At 57.1% G+C, this 24,292-nt stretch overlaps 1 protein-coding gene across 1 annotated transcript in view; it reads right to left on the bottom strand.

Annotated features, from left to right (window-relative positions):
* LOC140740046 (lipoprotein lipase-like) overlaps window positions 1–24,292 on the bottom strand; it is a 253,470-nt gene that overhangs the window by 199,687 nt on the left and 29,491 nt on the right. Inside the window, exon 5 of the mRNA XM_073068874.1 lies at window positions 23,933–24,166. Coding sequence (XP_072924975.1) covers window positions 23,933–24,166 — 234 coding nt within the window. The remainder of the gene's footprint in view (window positions 1–23,932; window positions 24,167–24,292) is intronic.

The following is a 24,292-nucleotide window of genomic DNA, read 5'->3' as shown; positions in this document are numbered from 1 at the left end:
CCCTATGGGACCTCACTGTGGGGTCTCCCTGATCCCTATGGGACCTCACTGTGGGATCTCGCTGATCCCCATGGGACCTCACTGTGGGATCTCTCTGATCCCAATGAGAGCTCACTGTGGTACCTCCCTGATCCCTATGGGACCTCACTGTGGTTTCTCCCTGATCCCCATGGGACCTCACTGTGGGACCTCCATCATCCCAATGGGACCTCACTGTGGGATCTCTCTGATCCCAATGAGAGCTCACTGTGGTACCTCCCTGATCCCTATGGGACCTCACTGTGGTGTCTCCCTGATCCCCATGGGACCTCACTGTGGGACCTCCCTGATCACAATGGGATCTCACTGTGGGACCTCCCTGATCCCTATGGGACCTCACTGTGGGATCTCACTAATCCCCATGGGACCTCACTGTGGTGTCTCCCTGATCACCATGGGACCTCACTGTGGGACCTTCCTGATCCCAATGGGATCTCACTGTGGGACCTTCCTGATCCCTGTGGGACCTCACTGTGGGATCTCTCTAATCCCCATGGGACCTCACTGATCCCTACGGGGCCTCTCTGTTAGATCTCCCTGAACCCTATGGGTCCTCACTCTCACTGTGGGACCTCCCTCATCCCTATGAGATATCAATGTGGAGTCTTCCTGATCACCATGGGACCTCACTGTGGGGTCTCCCTGATCCCCATGGCACCTCACTGTGCAATCTCCCTGATCCCAATGGGACCTCACTGTGGGATCTCCCTGATCCCATTGGGATCTCACTGTGGTGTCTCCATGATCCGCATGGGACCTCACTGTGGGACCTCCATCATCCCAATGGGACCTCACTGTGGGATCTCCCTGATCCCAATGGGACCTTCCTGTGGGACCTCCCTGTGGGGTCTCCCTGATCCCTATGGGACCTCACTGTGGGATCTCGCTGATCCCCATGGGACATGACTGTGGGACCTCCAAGATCCCAATGGGACCTCACTGTGGGGTCTCCCTGATCCCTATGGGACCTCACTGTGGGATCTCGCTGATCCCCATGGGACCTCACTGTGGGATCTCTCTGATCCCAATGAGAGCTCACTGTGGTACCTCCCTGATCCCTATGGGACCTCACTGTGGTTTCTCCCTGATCCCCATGGGACCTCACTGTGGGACCTCCATCATCCCAATGGGACCTCACTGTGGGATCTCTCTGATCCCAATGAGAGCTCACTGTGGTACCTCCCTGATCCCTATGGGACCTCACTGTGGTGTCTCCCTGATCCCCATGGGACCTCACTGTGGGACCTCCCTGATCACAATGGGATCTCACTGTGGGACCTCCCTGATCCCTATGGGACCTCACTGTGGGATCTCACTAATCCCCATGGGACCTCACTGTGGTGTCTCCCTGATCACCATGGGACCTCACTGTGGGACCTTCCTGATCCCAATGGGATCTCACTGTGGGACCTTCCTGATCCCTGTGGGACCTCACTGTGGGATCTCTCTAATCCCCATGGGACCTCACTGATCCCTACGGGGCCTCTCTGTTAGATCTCCCTGAACCCTATGGGTCCTCACTCTCACTGTGGGACCTCCCTCATCCCTATGAGATATCAATGTGGAGTCTTCCTGATCACCATGGGACCTCACTGTGGGGTCTCCCTGATCCCCATGGCACCTCACTGTGCAATCTCCCTGATCCCAATGGGACCTCACTGTGGGATCTCCCTGATCCCATTGGGATCTCACTGTGGTGTCTCCATGATCCGCATGGGACCTCACTGTGGGACCTCCATCATCCCAATGGGACCTCACTGTGGGATCTCCCTGATCCCAATGGGACCTTCCTGTGGGACCTCCCTGTGGGGTCTCCCTGATCCCTATGGGACCTCACTGTGGGATCTCGCTGATCCCCATGGGACATGACTGTGGGACCTCCATCATCCCAAAGGGACCTCACTGTGGGATCTCTCTGATCCCAATGAGACTTCACTGTGGTACCTCCCTGATCCCTATGGGACCTCACTGTGGGGTCTCCCTAATCCCCATGGGAACTCACTGTGGTGTCTCCCTGATCCCCATGGGACCTCACTGTGGGACCTCCCTGATCCCTATGGGATCTCACTGTGGGATCTTCCTGATCCCCATGGGACCTCACTGTGGGACCTCCCTCATCCCAATGGGATCTCACTGTCGGACCTCCCTGATCCCTATGGGACCTCACTGTGGGATCTCACTAATCCCCATGGGACCTGACTGAACCCTATGGGGCCTCACTGTGAGATCTCCATGAACCCTATTCAACCTCAATCTCACGGTGGGACCTCCCTCATCACTATGGGATCTCACTGTGGGGTCTCCCTCACCGGTATGGGATCTGACTGTGGGACCTCCCTAACCCCTATGGGATCTCACTGTGGTACCTTCCTGATCCCTATGGGACCTCACTGTGGTGTCTCCCGTATCCCCATGGGACTTCACTGATGTCTCCATGACCCCAATGGGGCCTCACTGTGGGGTCTCCCTGATCCCTATGGGACCTCACTGTGGGATCTCGCTGATCCCCATGGGACCTCACTGTGGGATCTCTCTGATCCCAATGAGAGCTCACTGTGGTACCTCCCTGATCCCTATGGGACCTCACTGTGGTTTCTCCCTGATCCCCATGGGACCTCACTGTGGGACCTCCATCATCCCAATGGGACCTCACTGTGGGATCTCTCTGATCCCAATGAGAGCTCACTGTGGTACCTCCCTGATACCTATGGGACCTCACTGTGGTGTCTCCCTGATCCCCATGGGACCTCACTGTGGGACCTCCCTGATCCCAATGGGATCTCACTGTGGGACCTCCCTGATCCCTATGGGACCTCACTGTGGGATCTCACTAATCCCCATGGGACCTCACTGTGGTGTCTCCCTGATCACCATGGGACCTCACTGTGGGACCTCCCTGATCCCAATGGGATCTCACTGTGGGACCTTCCTGATCCCTGTGGGACCTCACTGTGGGATCTCTCTAATCCCCATGGGACCTCACTGAACCCTACGGGGCCTCTCTGTTAGATCTCCCTGAACCCTATGGGTCCTCACTCTCACTGTGGGACCTCCCTCATCCCTATGAGATCTCACTGTGGGGTCTCCCTCATCGGTATGGTATCTCGCTGTGGGACCTCCCTAATCCCTATGGGATCTCACTGTGGGACCTCCCTAATGCCCATGGGATCTTCCTGTGGGATCTCCCTGATCCCAATGGGACCTCACTGTGGAACCTCCTTCATCCCTATGGGATGTCACAGTGGGTCTTCCCTCATCCCTATGGGATATCACTGTGAGGTCTCACTGATCCCCATGGGACCTCGCTGTGGGATCTCCCTGATCCCTATGGGACCTCACTTTGGGATCTCGCTGATCCCCATGGGACGTCACTGTGGGACCTCCATCATCCCAATTGGACCTCACTGTGGGATCTCTCTGATCCCAATGGGACCTCACTGTGGGACCTCCCTGATCCCAATGGGATCTCACTGTGGGACCTTCCTGATCCCTGTGGGACCTCACTGTGGGATCTCTCTAATCCCCATGGGACCTCACTGAACCCTACGGGGCCTCTCTGTTAGATCTCCCTGAACCCTATGGGTCCTCACTCTCACTGTGGGACCTCCCTCATCCCTATGAGATCTCACTGTGGGGTCTCCCTCATCGGTATGGTATCTCGCTGTGGGACCTCCCTAATCCCTATGGGATCTCACTGTGGGACCTCCCTAATGCCCATGGGATCTTCCTGTGGGATCTCCCTGATCCCAATGGGACCTCACTGTGGAACCTCCTTCATCCCTATGGGATGTCACAGTGGGTCTTCCCTCATCCCTATGGGATATCACTGTGAGGTCTCACTGATCCCCATGGGACCTCGCTGTGGGATCTCCCTGATCCCTATGGGACCTCACTTTGGGATCTCACTGATCCCCATGGGACGTCACTGTGGGACCTCCATCATCCCAATTGGACCTCACTGTGGGATCTCTCTGATCCCAATGGGACCTCACTGTGGGATCTCTCTAATCCCCATGGGACCTCACTGAACCCTACGGGGCCTCTCTGTTAGATCTCCGTGAACCCTAAGGGTCCTCACTCTCACTGTGGGACCTCCCTCATCCCTATGAGATCTCACTGTGGGGTCTCCCTCATCAGTATGGTATCTCGCTGTGGGACCTCCCTAATCCCTATGGGATCTCACTGCGGGACCTCCCTAATCCCCATGGGATCTTCCTGTGGGATCTCCCTGATCCCAATGGGACCTCACTGTGGAACCTCCTTCATCCCTGTGGGATGTCACAGTGGGTCTTCCCTCATCCCTATGGGATATCACTGTGGAGTCTTCCTGATCACCGTGGGACCTCACTGTGAGGTCTCCCTGATCCCCATGGGACCTCACTGTGGGATCTCCCTGATCCCAATGGGACCTCACTGTGGGATCTCCCTGTTCCCCATGGGACCTCACTGTGGGGTCTCCCTGATCACCATGCGACCTCACTGTGAGGTCTCCCTGTTCCCCATGGTACCCCACTGTGGGAGCTCCCTGGATCTCCCTGGTCACCATGGGGCCTCACTGTGGGACCTCCCTGATCCCATTGGGATCTCACTGTGGTGTCTCCCCTGTCCGCAAGGGACCTCACTGTGGGAACTCCCTGATCCCCATGGGACCTCACTTTGGGGTCTCTCTGATCCCCATGGGACCTCACTGTGGGACCTCCATCTTCCCAATGGGACCTCACTGTGGGATCTCTCTGATCCCAATGAGACCTCACTGTGGTACCTCCCTGATCCCTATGGGACCTCACTGTGGTGTCTCCCTGATCCCTATGGGACCTCACTGTGGTGTCTCCCTGATCCCCATGGGACCTCACTGTGGGACCTCCCTGATCCCTATGTGATCTCACTGTGGGATCTCCTTCATCCCCATGGGACCTCACTGAGGGACCTCCCTGATCCCAATGGGACCTCACTGTGGGATCTCCCTGATCCCAATGGGACCTCATTGTGGGATCTCCCTTATTCCAATGGGACCTCACTGTGGAGTCTCCCTGATCACCAAGGGACCTCACTGTGGGACCTCCATCCCTATGGGATCTCACTGTGGGACCTTCCTGATCCCAATGGGACCTCACTGTGGGGTCTCCCCAATCCCTATGGGACCTCACTGTGTGTCTTCCCTCATCCAAATGGATCCTCACTGTGGGATCTCACTGTTCCCCATGCGACCTCACTGTGGGGTCTCTCTGATCCCCATGGGACCTCACTGTGGGACCTCCCTGATCCCAATGGGATCTCACTGTGGGACCTCACTGTGGGATCTCTCTAATCCACATGGGACCTCACTGAACCCTACGGGGCCTCTCTGTTAGATCTCCGTGAACCCTATGGGTCCTCACTCTCACTGTGGGACCTCCCTCATCCCTATGAGATCTCACTGTGGGGTCTCCCTCATCAGTATGGTATCTCGCTGTGGGACCTCCCTAATCCCTATGGGATCTCACTGCGGGACCTCCCTAATCCCCATGGGATCTTCCTGTGGGATCTCCCTGATCCCAATGGGACCTCACTGTGGAACCTCCTTCATCCCTGTGGGATGTCACAGTGGGTCTTCCCTCATCCCTATGGGATATCACTGTGGAGTCTTCCTGATCACCGTGGGACCTCACTGTGAGGTCTCCCTGATCCCCATGGGACCTCACTGTGGGATCTCCCTGATCCCAATGGGACCTCACTGTGGGATCTCCCTGATCACCATGGGATCTCACTGTGGTGTCTCCCTGATCCGCATGGGACCTCACTGTGGGACCTCCCTGATCCCAATGGGACCTTACTGTGGGACCTCCCTGATCCCAATGGGACCTTACTGTGGGACCTCCCTGATCCCAATGGGTCCTCACTGTGGGGTCTCCCTGATCCCTATGGGACCTCACTGTGGGATCTCGCTGATCCCCATGGGACCTCACTGTGGGACCTCCCTGATCCCAATGGGATCTCACTGTGGGACCTCACTGTGGGATCTCTCTAATCCCCATGGGACCTCACTGAACCCTACGGGGCCTCTCTGTTAGATCTCCGTGAACCCTATGGGTCCTCACTCTCACTGTGGGACCTCCCTCATCCCTATGAGATCTCACTGTGGGGTCTCCCTGATCCCTATGGGACCTCACTGTGGGATCTCGCTGATCCCCATGGGACCTCACTGTGGGACCTCCCTGATCCCAATGGGATCTCACTGTGGGACCTCACTGTGGGATCTCTCTAATCCCCATGGGACCTCACTGAACCCTACGGGGCCTCTCTGTTAGATCTCCGTGAACCCTAAGGGTCCTCACTCTCACTGTGGGACCTCCCTCATCCCTATGAGATCTCACTGTGGGGTCTCCCTCATCGGTATGGTATCTCGCTGTGGGACCTCCCTAATCCCTATGGGATCTCACTGTGGGACCTCCCTAATCCCCATGGGATCTTCCTGTGGGATCTCCCTGATCCCAATGAGACCTCACTGTGGAACCTCCTTCATCCCTATGGGATGTCACAGTGGTTCTTCCCTCATCCCTATGGGATATCACTGTGGAGTCTTCCTGATCACCGTGGGACCTCACTGTGAGGTCTCCCTGATCCCCATGGGACCTCACTGTGGGATCTCCCTGATCCCAATGGGACCTCACTGTGGGATCTCCCTGATCACCATGGGATCTCACTGTGGTGTCTCCCTGATCCGCATGGGACCTCACTGTGGGACCTCCCTGATCCCAATGGGACCTTACTGTGGGACCTCCCTGATCCCAATGGGACCTTACTGTGGGACCTCCCTGATCCCAATGGGTCCTCACTGTGGGGTCTCCCTGATCCCTATGGGACCTCACTGTGGGATCTCGCTGATCCCCATGGGACCTCACTTTGGGAGCTCCATCATCCCAATGGGACCTCACTGTGGGATCTCTCTGATCCCAATGAGACCTCACTGTGGTACCTCCCTGATCCCTATGGGACCTCACTGTGGTGTCTCCCTGATCCCCATGGGACCTCACTGTGGTGTCTCCCTGATCCCCATGGGACCTCACTGTGGGACCTCCCTGATCCCTATGGGATCTCACTGTGGGATCTTCCTGATCCCCATGGGACCTCACTGTGGGACCTCCCTGATCCCTGTGATCTCACTGTGGGATCTCCTTCATCGCCATGGGACCTCGCTGAGTGACCTCCCTGATCCCAATGGGACCTCATTGTGGGATCTCCCTGATCCCTATGGGACCTCACTGAGAGTCTTCCCTCATCTAAATGGGTCCTCACTGTGGGATCTCCCTGTTCCCCATGGGACCTCACTGTGGGGTCTCCCTGTTCCCCATGGTACCTCACTGTGGGAGCTCCCTGGATCTCCCTGGTCACCATGGGGCCTCACTGTGGGACCTCCCTGATCCCTATTGGACCTCACTGTGGGATCTCCCTGATCCCATTGGGATCTCACTGTGGTGTCTCCCTGCTCCGCATGGGACCTCACTGTGGGAACTCCCTGATCCCCATGGGACCTCACTTTGGGACCTCCATCATCCCAATGGGACCTCACTGTGGGATCTTCCTGATCCCTATGGGACCTCACTGTGGTGTCTCCCTGATCCACATGTGACCTCACTGTGGTGTCTCCCTGATCCCCATGGGACCTCACTGTGGTGTCTCCCTGATCCCCATGGGACCTCACTGTGGGACCTCCCTGATCCCTATGTGATCTCACTGTGGGATCTCCTTCATCCCCATGGGACCTCGCTGAGGGACCTCCCTGATCCCAATGGGACCTCACTGTGGGATCTCCCTGATCCCAATGGGACCTCATTGTGGGATCTCCCTTATTCCAATGGGACCTCACTGTGGAGTCTCCCTGATCACCAAGGGAACTCACTGTGGGACCTCCATTCCTATGCGATCTCACTGTGGGACCTTCCTGATCCCAATGGGACCTCACTGTGGGGTCTTCCCAATCCCTATGGGACCTCACTGTGAGTCTTCCCTCATCCAAATGGATCCTCACTGTGGGATCTCACTGTTCCCCATGGGACCTCACTGTGGGGTCTCTCCGATCCGCATGCGACCTCACTGTGAGGTCTCCTTGATCCCCATGGGACCTGACTGTGGGATCTCCCTGATCACCATGGGGTCCCACTGTGGGACCTCCCTGATCTGTATTGGACCTCACTCTGGGATCTCCTTCATCCCCATGGGACCTCACTGTGGCACCTCCCTCATCCCAATGGGATCTCGCTGTGGGATCTCCCTGATCCCTATGGGATCTCACTGTGGTATCTAACTAATCCCCATGGGACCTCACTGAACCCTATGGGGTCTCACTGTGAAATCTCCCTGAAATCTCCTCCGTAATCCCCATGGGATCTTCCTGTGGGACCACCCTGTTCCCAATGGGACCTCAGTGTGGGACCTCCTTCATTAATATGGGAATCACACTGTGGGATCTCCCTGATCCCCATGGGACCTCACTGTGGGGTCTCTCCGATCCCCATGCGACCTCACTGTGAGGTCTCCCTGATCCCCATGGGACCTCACTGTGGGACCTCCCTGATCCCAATGGGATCTCACTGTGGGACCTCACTGTGGGATCTCTCTAATCCCCATGGGACCTCACTGAACCCTACGGGGCCTCTCTGTTAGATCTCCGTGAACCCTATGGGTCCTCACTCTCACTGTGGGATCTCCTTCATCCCCATGGGACCTCACTGTGGCACCTCCCTCATCCCAATGGGATCTCGCTGTGGGATCTCACTGTGGTATCTCACTAATCCCCATGGGACCTCACTGAACCCTATGGGGTCTCACTGTGAAATCTCCCTGAAATCTCCTCCGTAATCCCCATGGGATCTTCCTGTGGGACCACCCTGTTCTCAATGGGACCTCAGTGTGGGACCTCCTTCATTAATATGGGAATCACACTGTGGGATCTCCCTGATCCCCATGGGACCTCACTGTGGGGTCTCTCCGATCCCCATGCGACCTCACTGTGAGGTCTCCCTGATCCCCAAGAGACCTCACTGTGGGACCTCCCTGATCCCTATGGGACCTCACTGTGGGACCTCCCTCATCCCAATGGGATCTCACTGTGGGACCTCCCTGATCCCTATAGGACCTCACTATGGGATCTCCCAGAACCCTATGGGACCTCACTCTCACTGTGGCACCTCCCTCATCCCTATGGGATCTCACTGTGGGGTCTCCCTCATCCGTATGGGATCTCACTGTGGGACCTCCCTAATCCCTCTGGGATCTCACTGTGGGATCTCCCTGATCCGCATTGGACCTCACTGTGGGGTCTCTCCGATCCCCATGCGACCTCACTGTGAGGTCTCCCTGATCCCCATGGGAACTCACTGTGGGATCTCCCTGACCCCAATGGGACCTCACTGTGGGATCTCCCTGATCCCCAAGAGACCTCACTGTGGGACCTCCCTGATCCCTATGGGATCTCTCTGTGGGAACTCCCTGATCACCATGGGGCCTCACTGTGGGACCTCCCTGATCGCTACTGGACCTCACTGTGGGATCTCCTTCATCCCCATGGGACCTCACTGTGGGACCTCCCTCATCCCAATGGGATCTCACTGTGGGACCTCCCTGATCCCTATGGGACCTCACTGTGGGATCTCCCAGAACCCTATGGGACCTCACACTCACTGTGGCACCTCCCTCATCCCTATGGGATCTCACTGTGGGGTCTCCCTCATCCGTATGGGATCTCACTGTGGGACCTCCCTAATCCCTATGGGATCTCACTGTGGGATCTCCCTGATCCACATAGGACCTCACTGTGGGGACTCTCTGATCCCCATGCGACCTCACTGTGAGGTCTCCCAGATCCCCATGGGACCTCACTGTGGGATCTCCCTGATCACCAAGGGATCTCACTGTGGTGTCTCCCTGATCCGCATGGGACCTCACTGTGGGACCTCCCTGATCCCAATGGGACCTTACTGTGGGACCTCCCTGATCCCAATGGGACCTTACTGTGGGACCTCCCTGATCCCAATGGGTCCTCACTGTGGGGTCTCCCTGATCCCTATGGGACCTCACTGTGGGATCTCGCTGATCCCCATGGGACCTCACTGTGGGAGCTCCATCATCCCAATGGGACCTCACTGTGGGATCTCTCTGATCCCAATGAGACCTCACTGTGGTACCTCCCTGATCCCTATGGGACCTCACTGTGGTGTCTCTCTGATCCCCATGGGACCTCACTGTGGTGTCTCCCTGATCCCCATGGGACCTCACTGTGGGACCTCCCTGATCCCTATGGGATCTCACTGTGGGATCTACCTGATCCCCATGGGACCTCACTGTGGGACCTCCCTGATCCCTGTGATCTCACTGTGGGATCTCCTTCATCGCCATGGGACCTCGCTGAGTGACCTCCCTGATCCCAATGGGACCTCATTGTGGGATCTCCCTGATCCCTATGGGACCTCACTGAGAGTCTTCCCTCATCTAAATGGGTCCTCACTGTGGGATCTCCCTGTTCCCCATGGGACCTCACTGTGGGGTCTCCCCGATCACCATGCGACCTCACTGTGAGGTCTCCCTGTTCCCCATGGTACCTCACTGTGGGAGCTCCCTGGATCTCCCTGGTCACCATGGGGCCACACTGTGGGACCTCCCTGATCCCTATTGGACCTCACTGTGGGATCTCCCTGATCCCATTGGGATCTCACTGTGGTGTCTCCCTGCTCCGCATGGGACCTCACTGTGGGAACTCCCTGATCCCCATGGGACCTCACTTTGGGACCTCCATCATCCCAATGGGACCTCACTGTGGGATCTTCCTGATCCCTATGGGACCTCACTGTGGTGTCTCCCTGATCCACATGTGACCTCACTGTGGTGTCTCCCTGATCCCCATGGGACCTCACTGTGGTGTCTCCCTGATCCCCATGGGACCTCACTGTGGGATCTCCCTGATCCCTATGTGATCTCACTGTGGGATCTCCTTCATCCCCATGGGACCTCGCTGAGGGACCTCCCTGATCCCAATGGGACCTCACTGTGGGATCTCCTTCATCCCCATGGGACCTCACTGTGGGACCTCCCTCATCCCAATGGGATCTCACTGTGGGACCTCCCTGATCCCTATGGGACCTCACTGTGGGATCTCCCAGAACCCTATGGGACCTCACACTCACTGCGGCACCTCCCTCATCCCTATGGGATCTCACTGTGGGGTCTCCCTCATCCGTATGGGATCTCACTGTGGGACCTCCCTAATCCCTATGGGATCTCACTGTGGGATCTCCCTGATCCACATAGGACCTCACTGTGGGGACTCTCTGATCCCCATGCGACCTCACTGTGAGGTCTCCCAGATCCCCATGGGACCTCACTGTGGGATCTCCCTGATCACCATGGGATCTCACTGTGGTGTCTCCCTGATCCGCATGGGACCTCACTGTGGGACCTCCCTGATCCCAATGGGACCTTACTGTGGGACCTCCCTGATCCCAATGGGACCTTACTGTGGGACCTCCCTGATCCCAATGGGTCCTCACTGTGGGGTCTCCCTGATCCCTATGGGACCTCACTGTGGGATCTCGCTGATCCCCATGGGACCTCACTGTGGGAGCTCCATCATCCCAATGGGACCTCACTGTGGGATCTCTCTGATCCCAATGAGACCTCACTGTGGTACCTCCCTGATCCCTATGGGACCTCACTGTGGTGTCTCCCTGATCCCCATGGGACCTCACTGTGGTGTCTCCCTGATCCCCATGGGACCTCACTGTGGGACCTCCCTGATCCCTATGGGATCTCACTGTGGGATCTACCTGATCCCCATGGGACCTCACTGTGGGACCTCCCTGATCCCTGTGATCTCACTGTGGGATCTCCTTCATCGCCATGGGACCTCGCTGAGTGACCTCCCTGATCCCAATGGGACCTCATTGTGGGATCTCCCTGATCCCTATGGGACCTCACTGAGAGTCTTCCCTCATCTAAATGGGTCCTCACTGTGGGATCTCCCTGTTCCCCATGGGACCTCACTGTGGGGTCTCCCCGATCACCATGCGACCTCACTGTGAGGTCTCCCTGTTCCCCATGGTACCTCACTGTGGGAGCTCCCTGGATCTCCCTGGTCACCATGGGGCCTCACTGTGGGACCTCCCTGATCCCTATTGGACCTCACTGTGGGATCTCCCTGATCCCATTGGGATCTCACTGTGGTGTCTCCCTGCTCCGCATGGGACCTCACTGTGGGAACTCCCTGATCCCCATGGGACCTCACTTTGGGACCTCCATCATCCCAATGGGACCTCACTGTGGGATCTTCCTGATCCCTATGGGACCTCACTGTGGTGTCTCCCTGATCCACATGTGACCTCACTGTGGTGTCTCCCTGATCCCCATGGGACCTCACTGTGGTGTCTCCCTGATCCCCATGGGACCTCACTGTGGGACCTCCCTGATCCCTATGTGATCTCACTGTGGGATCTCCTTCATCCCCATGGGACCTCGCTGAGGGACCTCCCTGATCCCAATGGGACCTCACTGTGGGATCTCCCTGATCCCAATGGGACCTCATTGTGGGATCTCCCTTATTCCAATGGGACCTCACTGTGGAGTCTCCCTGATCACCAAGGGAACTCACTGTGGGACCTCCATTCCTATGCGATCTCACTGTGGAACCTTCCTGATCCCAATGGGACCTCACTGTGGGGTCTTCCCAATCCCTATGGGACCTCACTGTGAGTCTTCCCTCATCCAAATGGATCCTCACTGTGGGATCTCACTGTTCCCCATGGGACCTCACTGTCGGGTCTCTCCGATCCGCATGCGACCTCACTGTGAGGTCTCCTTGATCCCCATGGGACCTGACTGTGGGATCTCCCTGATCACCATGGGGTCCCACTGTGGGACCTCCCTGATCTGTATTGGACCTCACTCTGGGATCTCCTTCATCCCCATGGGACCTCACTGTGGCACCTCCCTCATCCCAATGGGATCTCGCTGTGGGATCTCCCTGATCCCTATGGGATCTCACTGTGGTATCTAACTAATCCCCATGGGACCTCACTGAACCCTATGGGGTCTCACTGTGAAATCTCCCTGAAATCTCCTCCGTAATCCCCATGGGATCTTCCTGTGGGACCACCCTGTTCCCAATGGGACCTCAGTGTGGGACCTCCTTCATTAATATGGGAATCACACTGTGGGATCTCCCTGATCCCCATGGGACCTCACTGTGGGGTCTCTCCGATCCCCATGCGACCTCACTGTGAGGTCTCCCTGATCCCCATGGGACCTCACTGTGGGACCTCCCTGATCCCAATGGGATCTCACTGTGGGACCTCACTGTGGGATCTCTCTAATCCCCATGGGACCTCACTGTGGCACCTCCCTCATCCCAATGGGATCTCGCTGTGGGATCTCACTGTGGTATCTCACTAATCCCCATGGGACCTCACTGAACCCTATGGGGTCTCACTGTGAAATCTCCCTGAAATCTCCTCCGTAATCCCCATGGGATCTTCCTGTGGGACCACCCTGTTCTCAATGGGACCTCAGTGTGGGACCTCCTTCATTAATATGGGAATCACACTGTGGGATCTCCCTGATCCCCATGGGACCTCACTGTGGGGTCTCTCCGATCCCCATGCGACCTCACTGTGAGGTCTCCCTGATCCCCAAGAGACCTCACTGTGGGACCTCCCTGATCCCTATGGGACCTCACTGTGGGACCTCCCTCATCCCAATGGGATCTCACTGTGGGACCTCCCTGATCCCTATAGGACCTCACTATGGGATCTCCCAGAACCCTATGGGATCTCACTGTGGGACCTCCCTAATCCCTCTGGGATCTCACTGTGGGATCTCCCTGATCCGCATAGGACCTCACTGTGGGGTCTCTCCGATCCCCATGCGACCTCACTGTGAGGTCTCCCTGATCCCCATGGGAACTCACTGTGGGATCTCCCTGACCCCAATGGGACCTCACTGTGGGATCTCCCTGATCCCCAAGAGACCTCACTGTGGGACCTCCCTGATCCCTATGGGATCTCTCTGTGGGAACTCCCTGATCACCATGGGGCCTCACTGTGGGACCTCCCTGATCGCTACTGGACCTCACTGTGGGATCTCCTTCATCCCCATGGGACCTCACTGTGGGACCTCCCTCATCCCAATGGGATCTCACTGTGGGACCTCCCTGATCCCTATGGGACCTCACTGTGGGATCTCCCAGAACCCTATGGGACCTCACACTCACTGTGGCACCTCCCTCATCCCTATGGGATCTCACTGTGGGGTCTCCCTCATCCGTATGGGATCTCACTGTGGGACCTCCCTAATCCCTATGGGATCTCACTGTGGGATCTCCCTGATCCACATAGGACCTCACTGTGGGGACTCTCTGATCCCCATGCGACCTCACTGTGAGGTCTCCCAGATCCCCATGGGACCTCACTGTGGGATCTCCCTGATCACCATGGGGCCTCACTGTGGGACCTCCCAGATCCCAATGGGACATCACTGTGGGGTCTCCCTGATCCCCATGGGACCTCACTGTGGGACCTCCCTGATCCCAATGGGACCTCACTGTGGTGTCTCCCTGATCCACATGGGACCTCACTGTGGGACCTCCCTGATCCCAATGGGACCTCACTGTGGGACCTCCCTGATCCCAATGGGACCTCACTGTGGGGTCTCCATGATCCCTATGGGACCTCACTGTGGGATCTCGCTGATCCCCATGGGACCTCACTGTGGGACCTCCATCATCCCAATGGGACCTCACTGTGGGATCTCTCTGATCCCAATGAGACCTCACTGTGGTACCTCGCTGATCCCCATGGGACCTCACTGTGGTGTCTCCCTGATCCCCATGGGACCTCACTGTGGTGTCTCCCTGATCCCCATGGGACCTCACTGTGGGACCTCCCTGATCCCAATGGGACCTCACTGTGGGGTCTCCCTGATCCCTATGGGATCTCACTGTGGGGTCTCCCTCATCGGTATGGGATCTCACTGTGGGACCTCCCCAATCCCCATGGGACCTCACTGTGGGATCTCCCTGATCCCCATGGGACCTCACTGTGGGATCTCCCTGATCCCCATGGGACCTCACTGTGGGACGTCCTTCATCTCTATGGGATCTCACTGTGGAGTCTCCCTGATCCCCATGGGACCTCACTGTGGTGTCTCCCTGATCCCCATGGGACCTCCGTCCCTATGGGATCTCACTGTGGGGTCTCCCTGATCCCTATGGGACCTCACTGTGTGTCTTCCCTCATTTAAATGGGTCCTCACTGTGGGATCTCCCTGTTCCCCATGGGACCTCACTGTGGGGTCTCTCCGATCCCCATGCGACCTCACTGTGAGGTCTCCCTGATCCCCATGGGACCTCACTGTGGGAGCTCCCTGGATCTCTTTGATCACCATGGGGCCTCACTGTGGGACCTTCCTGATCCCTATTGGACCTCACTGTGGGATCTCCTTCATCCCCATGGGACCTCACTGTGGGACCTCCCTCATTCCAATGGGATCTCACTGTGGGACCTCCCTGATCCCTATGGGACCTCACTGAACCCTATGGGACCTCACTGTGGGATCTCACTAATCCCCATGGGACCTCACTGAACCCTATGGGGCCTCACTGTGAGATCACCCTGAACCCTATGGGACCTCACTCTGAATGTGGGACCTCCCTCATCCCTATGGGATCTCACTGTGGGGTCTCCCTCATCAGTATGGGATCTCACCCTGGGACCTCCCTAATCCCCATGGGATCTTCCTATGGGATCTCCCTGATCCCAATGGGACCTCACTGTGGGATCTCCCTGATCCCCATGGGACCTCACTGTGGGACCTCCTTCATCTCTATGGGATATCAATGTGGGATCTCCCTGAACCCTATGGGATCTCACTGTGGTATCTCACTAATCCCCATGGGACCTCACTGAATCCTATCGGGTCTCACTGTGAAATCTCCCTGAAATCTCCTCCGTAATCCCCATGGGATCTTCCTGTGGGACCACCCTGTTCCCAATGGGACCTCAGTGTGGGACCTCCTTCATTAATATGGGAATCACACTGTGGGATCTCCCTGATCCCCATGGGACCTCACTGTGGGGTCTCTCTGATCCCCATGCGACCTCACTGTGAGGTCTCCCTGATCCCCATGGGACCTCACTGTGGGATCTCCCTGACCCCAATGGGACCACACTGTGGGATCTCCCTGATCCCTAAGAGACCTCACTGTGGGACCTCCCTGATCCCTATGGGATCACACTGTGGGATCTCCCTGATCACCATGGGGCCTCACTGTGGGACTTCACTGATCGCTATTGGACCTCACTGTGGGATCTCCTTCATCCCCATGGGACCTCACTGTGGGACCTCCCTCATCCCAATGGGATCTCACTGTGGGACCTCCCTGATCCCTATAGGACCTCACTGTGGGATCTCCCAGAACCCTATGGGACCTCACTCTCACTGTGGCACCTCCCTCATCCCTATGGGATCTCACTGTGGGGTCTCCCTCATCCGTATGGGATCTCACTGTGGGACCTCCCTAATCCCTATGGGATCTCACTGTGGGATCTCCCTGATCCGCATAGGACCTCACTGTGGGGTCTCTCCGATCCCCATGCGACCTCACTGTGACATCTCCCTGATCCCCATGGGACCTCACTGTGGGATCTCCCTGACCCCAATGGGCCCTCACTGTGGGATCTCCCTGATCCCCAAGAGACCTCACTGTGGGACCTCCTTCATCTCTATGGGATCTTACTGTGGGATCTCCCTGATCCCTATGGGATCTCACTGTGGTATCTCACTAATCCCCATGGGACCTCACTGAACCCTATGGGGTCTCACTGTGAAATCTCCCTGAAATCTCCTCCGTAATCCCCATGGGATCTTCCTGTGGGACCACCCTGTTCCCAATGGGACCTCAGTGTGGGACCTCCTTCATTAATATGGGAATCACACTGTGGGATCTCCCTGATCCCCATGGGACCTCACTATGGGGTCTCTCCGATCCCCATGCGAACTCACTGTGAGGTCTCCCTGATCCCCATGGGACCTCACTGTGGGATCTCCCTGACCCCAATGGGACCTCACTGTGGGATCTCCCTGATCCCCAAGAGACCTCACTGTGGGACCTCCCTGATCCCTTTGGGATCTCACTGTGGGATCTCCCTGATCACCATGGGGCCTCACTGTGGGACCTCCCTCATCCCAATGGGATCTCACTGTGGGACCTCCCTGATCCCTATGGGACCTCACTGTGGGATCTGCCAGAACCCTATGGGACCTCACTCTCACTGTGGCACCTCCCTCATCCCTATGGGATCTCACTGTGGGGTCTCCCTCATCCATATGGGATCTCACTGTGGGACCCTAATCCCTATGGGATCTTACTGTGGGATCTCCCTGATCCGCATAGGACCTCACTGTGGGGTCTCTCCGATCCCCATGCGACCTCACTGTGAGGTCTCCCTGATCCCCATGGGACCTCACTGTGGGACCTCCCTGACCCCAATGGGACCTCACTGTGGGACCTCCCTGATCCCTATGTGATCTCACTGTGGGATCTCCTTCATCCCCATGGGACCTCGCTGAGGGACCTCCCTGATCCCAATGGGAGCTCACTGTGGGATCTCCCTGATCCCAATGGGACCTCAATGTGGGATCTCCCTTATTCCAATGGGACCTCACTGTGGAGTCTCCCTGATCACCAAGGAACCTCACTGTGGGACCTCCATTCCTATGGGATCTCACTGTGGGACCTTCCTGATCCCAATGGGACCTCACTGTGGGGTCTTCCCAATCCCTATGGGACCTCACTGTGTGTCTTCCCTCATCCAAATGGATCCTCACTGTGGGATCTCACTGTTCCCCATGGGACCTCACTGTCGGGTCTCTCCGATCCCCATGCGACCTCACTGTGAGGTCTCCCTGATCCCCATGGGACCTGACTGTGGGATCTCCCTGATCACCATGGGGCCCCACTGTGGGACCTCCCTGATCCGTATTGGACCACACTCTGGGATCTCCTTCATCCCCATGGGACCTCACTGTGGGATCTCCCTGATCCCTATGGGATCTCACTGTGGTATCTCACTAATCCCCATGGGACCTCACTGAACCCTATGGGGTCTCACTGTGAAATCTCCCTGAAATCTCCTCCGTAATCCCCATGGGATCTTCCTGTGGGACCACCCTGTTTCCAATGGGACCTCAGTGTGGGACCTCCTTCATTAATATGGGAATCACACTGTGGGATCTCCCTGATCCCCATGGGACCTCACTGTGGGGTCCCTCCTATCCCCATGCGACCTCACTGTGAGGTCTCCCTGATCCCAATGGGACCTCACTGTGGGATCTCCCTGACCCCAATGGGACCTCACTGTGAGATCTCCCTGATCCCCAAGAGACCTCACTGTGGGACCTCCCTGATCCCTATGGGATCTCACTGTGGGATCTCCCTGATCACCATGGGGCCTTACTGTGGGACCTCCCTGATCGCTATTGGACCTCACTGTGGGATCTCCTTCATCCCCATGGGACCTCACTGTGGGACCTCCCTGATCCCAATGGGATCTCACTGTGGGACCTCCCTGATCCCTATGGGACCTCACTGTGGGATCTCCCAGAACCCTATGGGACCTCACTCTCACTGTGGCACCTCCCACATCCCTATGGGATCTCACTGTGGGGTCTCCCTCATCCGTATGGGATCTCACTGTGGGACCTCCCTAATCCCTCTGGGATCTCACTGTGGGATCTCCCTGATCCGCATAGGACCTCACTGTGGGGTCTCTCCGATCCCCATGCGACCTCACTGTGAGGTCTCCCTGATCCCCATGGGACCTCACTGTGGGATCTCCCTGACCCCAATGGGACCTCACTGTGGGATCTCCCTGATCCCCAAGAGACCTCACTGTGGGACCTCCCTGATCCCTATGGGACCTCACTGTGGGATCTCCCTGATCACCATGGGGCCTCACTGTGGGACCTCCCAGATCCCAATGGGACTTCACTGTGGGGTCTCCCTGATCCCTATGGGACTTCACTGTGGGATCTCCCTGATCCCCATGGGACCTCACTGTGGGACCTCCATCATCCCATTGGGATCTCACTGTGGTGTCTCCCTGATCCACATGGGACCTCACAGTGGGACATCCCTGATCCCAATGGGACCTCACTGTGGGACCTCCCTGATCCCAATGGGACCTCACTGTGGGATCTCCCTGATCCCTATGGGACCTCACTGTGGGATCTCGCTGATCCCCATGGGACCTCACTGTGGGACCTCCATCATCCCAATGGGACCTCACTGTGGGATCTCTCTGATCCCATTGAGAGTTCACTGTGGTACCTCGCTGATCCCTATGGGACCTCACTGTGGTGTCTCCCTGATCCCCATGGGACCTCACTGTGGTGTCTCCCTGATCCCTATGGGATCTCACTGTGGGGTCTCCCTCATCGGTATGGGATCTCACTGTGGGACCTCCCCAATCCCCATGGGACCTCACTGTGGGATCTCCCTGATCCCCATGGGACCTCACTGTGGGATCTCCCTGATCCCCATGGGACCTCACTGTGGGACCTCCTTCATCTCTATGGGATCTCACTGTGGAGTCTCCCTGATCACCAAGAGACCTCACTGTGGTACCTCCCTGATCCCTATGGGACCTCACTGTGGTGTCTCCCTGATCCCCATGGGAACTCACTGTGGTGTCTCCCTGATCCCCATGGGACCTCACTGTGGGACCTCCATCCCTATGGGATCTCACTGTGGGACCTCCCTGATCCCTATTGGACCTCACTGTGGGATCTCCTTCATCCCCATGGGACCTCACTGTGGGACCTCCCTCATCCCAATGGGATCTCACTGTGGGACCTCCCTGATCCCTATGGGACCTCACTGAACCCTATGGGAACTCACTGTGGGATCTCACTAATCCCCATGGGACCTCACTGAACCCTATGGGGCCTCACTGTGAGATCACCCTGAACCCTATGGGACCTCACTCTCACTGTGGGACCTCCCTCATCCCTATGGGATCTCACTGTGGGGTCTCCCTCATCGGTATGGGATCTCACTGTGGGACCTCCCTAATCCCCATGGGATCTTCCTATGGGATCTCCCTGATCCCCATGGGACCTCACTGTGGGATCTTCCTGATCCCCATGGGACATCACTGTGGGACCTCCCTGATCCCTATGGGACCTCACTGTGGTGTCTTCCTGATCCCCATGGGACCTCACTGTGGTGTCTCCCTGATCCCCATGGGACCTCACTGTGGTGTCTCCCTGATCCCCATGGGACCTCACTGTGGGACCTCCATCCCTATGGGATCTCACTGTGGGACCTTCCTGCTCCCAATGGGACCTCACTGTGGGGTCTCCCTGATCCCTATGGGACCTCACTGTGTGTCTTCCCTCATTTAAATGGGTCCTCACTGTGGGATCTCCCTGTTCCCCATGGGACCTCACTGTGGGGTCTCTCCGATCCCCATGCGACCTCACTGTGAGGTCTCCCTGATCCCCATGGGACCTCACTGTGGGAGCTCCCTGGATCTCTCTGATCACCATGGGGCCTCACTGTGGGACCTTCCTGATCCCTATTGGACCTCACTGTGGGATCTCCTTCATCCCCATGGGACCTCACTGTGGGACCTCCCTCATCCCAATGGGATCTCACTGTGGGACCTCCCTGATCCCTATGGGACCTCACTGAACCCTATGGGACCTCACTGTGGGATCTCACTAATCCCCATGGGACCTCACTGAACCCTATGGGGCCACACTGTGAGATCACCCTGAACCCTATGGGACCTCACTCTCACTGTGGGACCTCCCTCATCCCTATGGGATCTCACTGTGGGGTCTCCCTCATCGGTATGGGATCTCACTGTGGGACCTCCCTAATCCCCATGGAATCTTCCTATGGGATCTCCCTGATCCCAATGGGACCTCACCGTGGGATCTCCCTGATCCCCATGGGACCTCACTGTGGGACCTCCTTCATCTCTATGGGATCTCACTGTGGAGTCTCCCTGATCACCAAGAGACCTCACTGTGGGACCTCCATCCCTATGGGATCTCACTGTTGGACTTCCCTCATCCCTATGGGATCTCACTGTTGGACATCCCTATGGGATCTCACTGTGGGATCTCCTTGATCCCTATGGGACCTCACTGTGGGATCTCGCTGATCCCCATGGGACCTCACTGTGGGACCTCCATCATCCCAATGCGACCTTACTGTGGGATCTCTCTGATCCCAATGAGACCTCACTGTGGTACCTCCCTGATCCCTATGGGACCTCACTGTGGTGTCTCCCTGATCCCCATGGGACCTCACTGTGGTGTCTCCCTGATCCCCATGGGACCTCACTGTGGGACCTCCATCCCTATGGGATCTCACTGTGGGACCTTCCTGCTCCCAATGGGACCTCACTGTGGGGTCTCCCTGATCCCTATGGGACCTCACTGTGCGTTTTCCCTCATTTAAATGGGTCCTCACTGTGGGATCTCCCTGTTCCCCATGGGACCTTACTGTGGGGTCTCTCCGATCCCCATGCGACCTCACTGTGAGGTCTCCCTGATCCCCATGGGACCTCACTGTGGGAGCTCCCTGGATCTCTCTGATCACCATGGGGCCTCACTGTGGGACCTCCCTAATCCCTATTGGACCTCACTGTGGGATCTCCTTCATCCCCATGGGACCTCACTGTGGGACCTCCCTCATCCCAATGGGATCTCACTGTGGGACCTCCCTGATCCCCATGGGACCTCACTGAACCCTATGGGGCCTCACTGTGAGATCACCCTGAACCCTATGGGACCTCACTCTCACTGTGGGACCTCCCTCATCCCTATGGGATCTCACTGTGGGGTCTCCCTCATCGGTATGGGATCTCACTGTGGGACCTCCCCAATCCCCATGGGATCTTCCTATGGGATCTCCCTGATCCCAATGGGACCTCACTGTGGGATCTCCCTGATCCCCATGGGACCTCACTGTGGGATCTCCCTGATCCCCATGGGACCTCACTGTGGGACCTCCTTCATCTCTATGGGATCTCACTGTGGAGTCTCCCTGATCACCAAGAGACCTCACTGTGGTACCTCCCTGATCCCTATGGGACCTCACTGTGGTGTCTCCCTGATCCCCATGGGTCCTCACTGTGGTGTCTCCCTGATCCCCATGGGACCTCACTGTGGTGTCTCCCTGATCCCCATGGGACCTCACTGTGGGGTCTCTTCGATCCCCATGCGACCTCACTGTGAGGTCTCCCTGATCCCCATGGGACCTCACTGTGGTTTCTCCCTGATCCCTATGGGACCTCACTGTGGTGTCTCCCTGATCCCCATGGGACCTCACTTTGGGGTCTCCCTGATCCCTATGAGACCTCACTGTGGGACCTCCATCATCCCAATCGGACCTCACTGTGGGATCTCCCTGATCCCTATGGGACCTCACTGTGAGATCTCCCTACTCTCTGTGGAAATGCCTGCTTACTTCAGGATCTCCCTGTGGGTTTCCCCATTTATCAGGGTCTCTGCACTCATCATAAGATCGCACTGCTCCCCCTGTCCCACCCACCCTCTGAATCCAGCTAAGCACTATACATTTTTGAAACGGGTGAGGGGTGTTTGAATTAAAGGATGATTATTTATTTTTTTATTTAGAGATACAACATAGAATGGGTTCTTCTGGCTCTTTGAACTGCACTGGCCAGCACCCCCGATTTAATTTTTCTCTAATCCTAGGGCAATTTATAATGTCCAATTAACTTATTAACCGGTACAACTTTGCACTGTGGGACAAAACCGGAGGACTTAGAGAAAACACACGCATTCCACAGGGAGGACATACAGACTCCTTACAAATGACTTGGGAATTGAACTCCAAATTCCGCTGCCCCGAGCTGTAATAGCGTTGCGCTAACCATTACAATACCATGGCACCCTAATCAGTGCACTTCTGATCAAGTGCCTGAATCCACAGTGATCGGCCTCAACTCCCGAAGTCTTGCTGCCCCAGTCAGAGAAGGGTGGCTGCATTAAAGGCCACTGCCACTGCAAACAACCCGCTGAAGACAGAGAGCCTGTCTTCTCCGGGGAAAGCAGCAAAAGCCCCATGAGGTTGCCCCCACAGGCACTGCTCCAGAGCCAGATATACATGCAACACTGCACTCTTCCCTCGAGCTAGGCACATCTCCTACCCCTCACCTCAGCCTGACACCCCTTCGCTCTGATCTCATCACTCTCTGATCCCCCTTACGTGCCCACTCTTTTCAAAAGCATTCCCCTGGGCCCAGGGCTTGGTTATCAGTGGGTGGAGATCTCACCAAAGTAATTTTGGACCTGGCACCGATCACGGCAGGTCCAGAGCACGGGATCCTTTTGTGCAAGACACCATGCCTCTGTGTGCATTTGCCAAGCTCCCCTCTGGATGGGGCCCCAGCATTAGCCAGGCATCGATGGGAGCCCTCCATACCCTGTGAGGTTCGAGCTTCCATCCTGCCACACACCCATTCAACATGTTCACCACACAACACCCCAAACTGGGTTGGAATCCTGGCCTTACCCCCTCTCCCAAACCCCTATCCCATATGCTGGGCCTCTCCCCATCCCACACCACAAACCTCTCCCCCAGATCTCCCACACACCAACCCCAGCCCACATCCCTATCCCTCCCACAGTCCCACACCTGGACCCTCTCCCCAGTCCCACACCCAGACCCCTCTCCATTCCACAACCCTAGCTCCCCCCCCCCGTCCCACATCTCTCTCCCTCCCTCCCCTTGTCCTCTGCCTCTCCCTATCTGACCCACACCACTCTCCCTCCCCTTGATCCATCCACCTCCTCCTCCCACCTCCCTCTGTCCCTCCGCCCTGGCACTCACCGTACACTCCCTGTGACCTCATGTTGCCAAAGACTGTGCCGAGGCTGCAGCCGGGCTGGAAGTTGCCTCCATTGGGATAGATGTCCACATGTGCCACTGGCTGCTGGATGCCGATGCTGCGGCCCAGTGAGCCCCGGGTGAAGGTGTGCAGAGCATCTACGAAGGCAGCGTCATCCGGGGACAGGCGGAACTGCACCTCAGCCCCCTCAAAATCGGGCCCCGCGGGGTCCAGTCCTGGGGACAACACAGGGCCATCAGCAGGAGGGTCGACAACTGTGGGGACGGTGAGGGATCTCCTCCAGGACCAGAGCTCAGTGGAGGAGATCCCCAAGTCAGTGCTCAATGAGGGTGCTCCCCAAG

This window comes from Hemitrygon akajei, chromosome 16 (genome assembly GCF_048418815.1).
Source record: "Hemitrygon akajei chromosome 16, sHemAka1.3, whole genome shotgun sequence".
NCBI classification, from domain to species: Eukaryota; Metazoa; Chordata; class Chondrichthyes; order Myliobatiformes; family Dasyatidae; genus Hemitrygon; species Hemitrygon akajei.
Note: the sequence above shows the minus strand (reverse complement) of the source record. Positions and strands in the feature narration are given on the sequence as shown.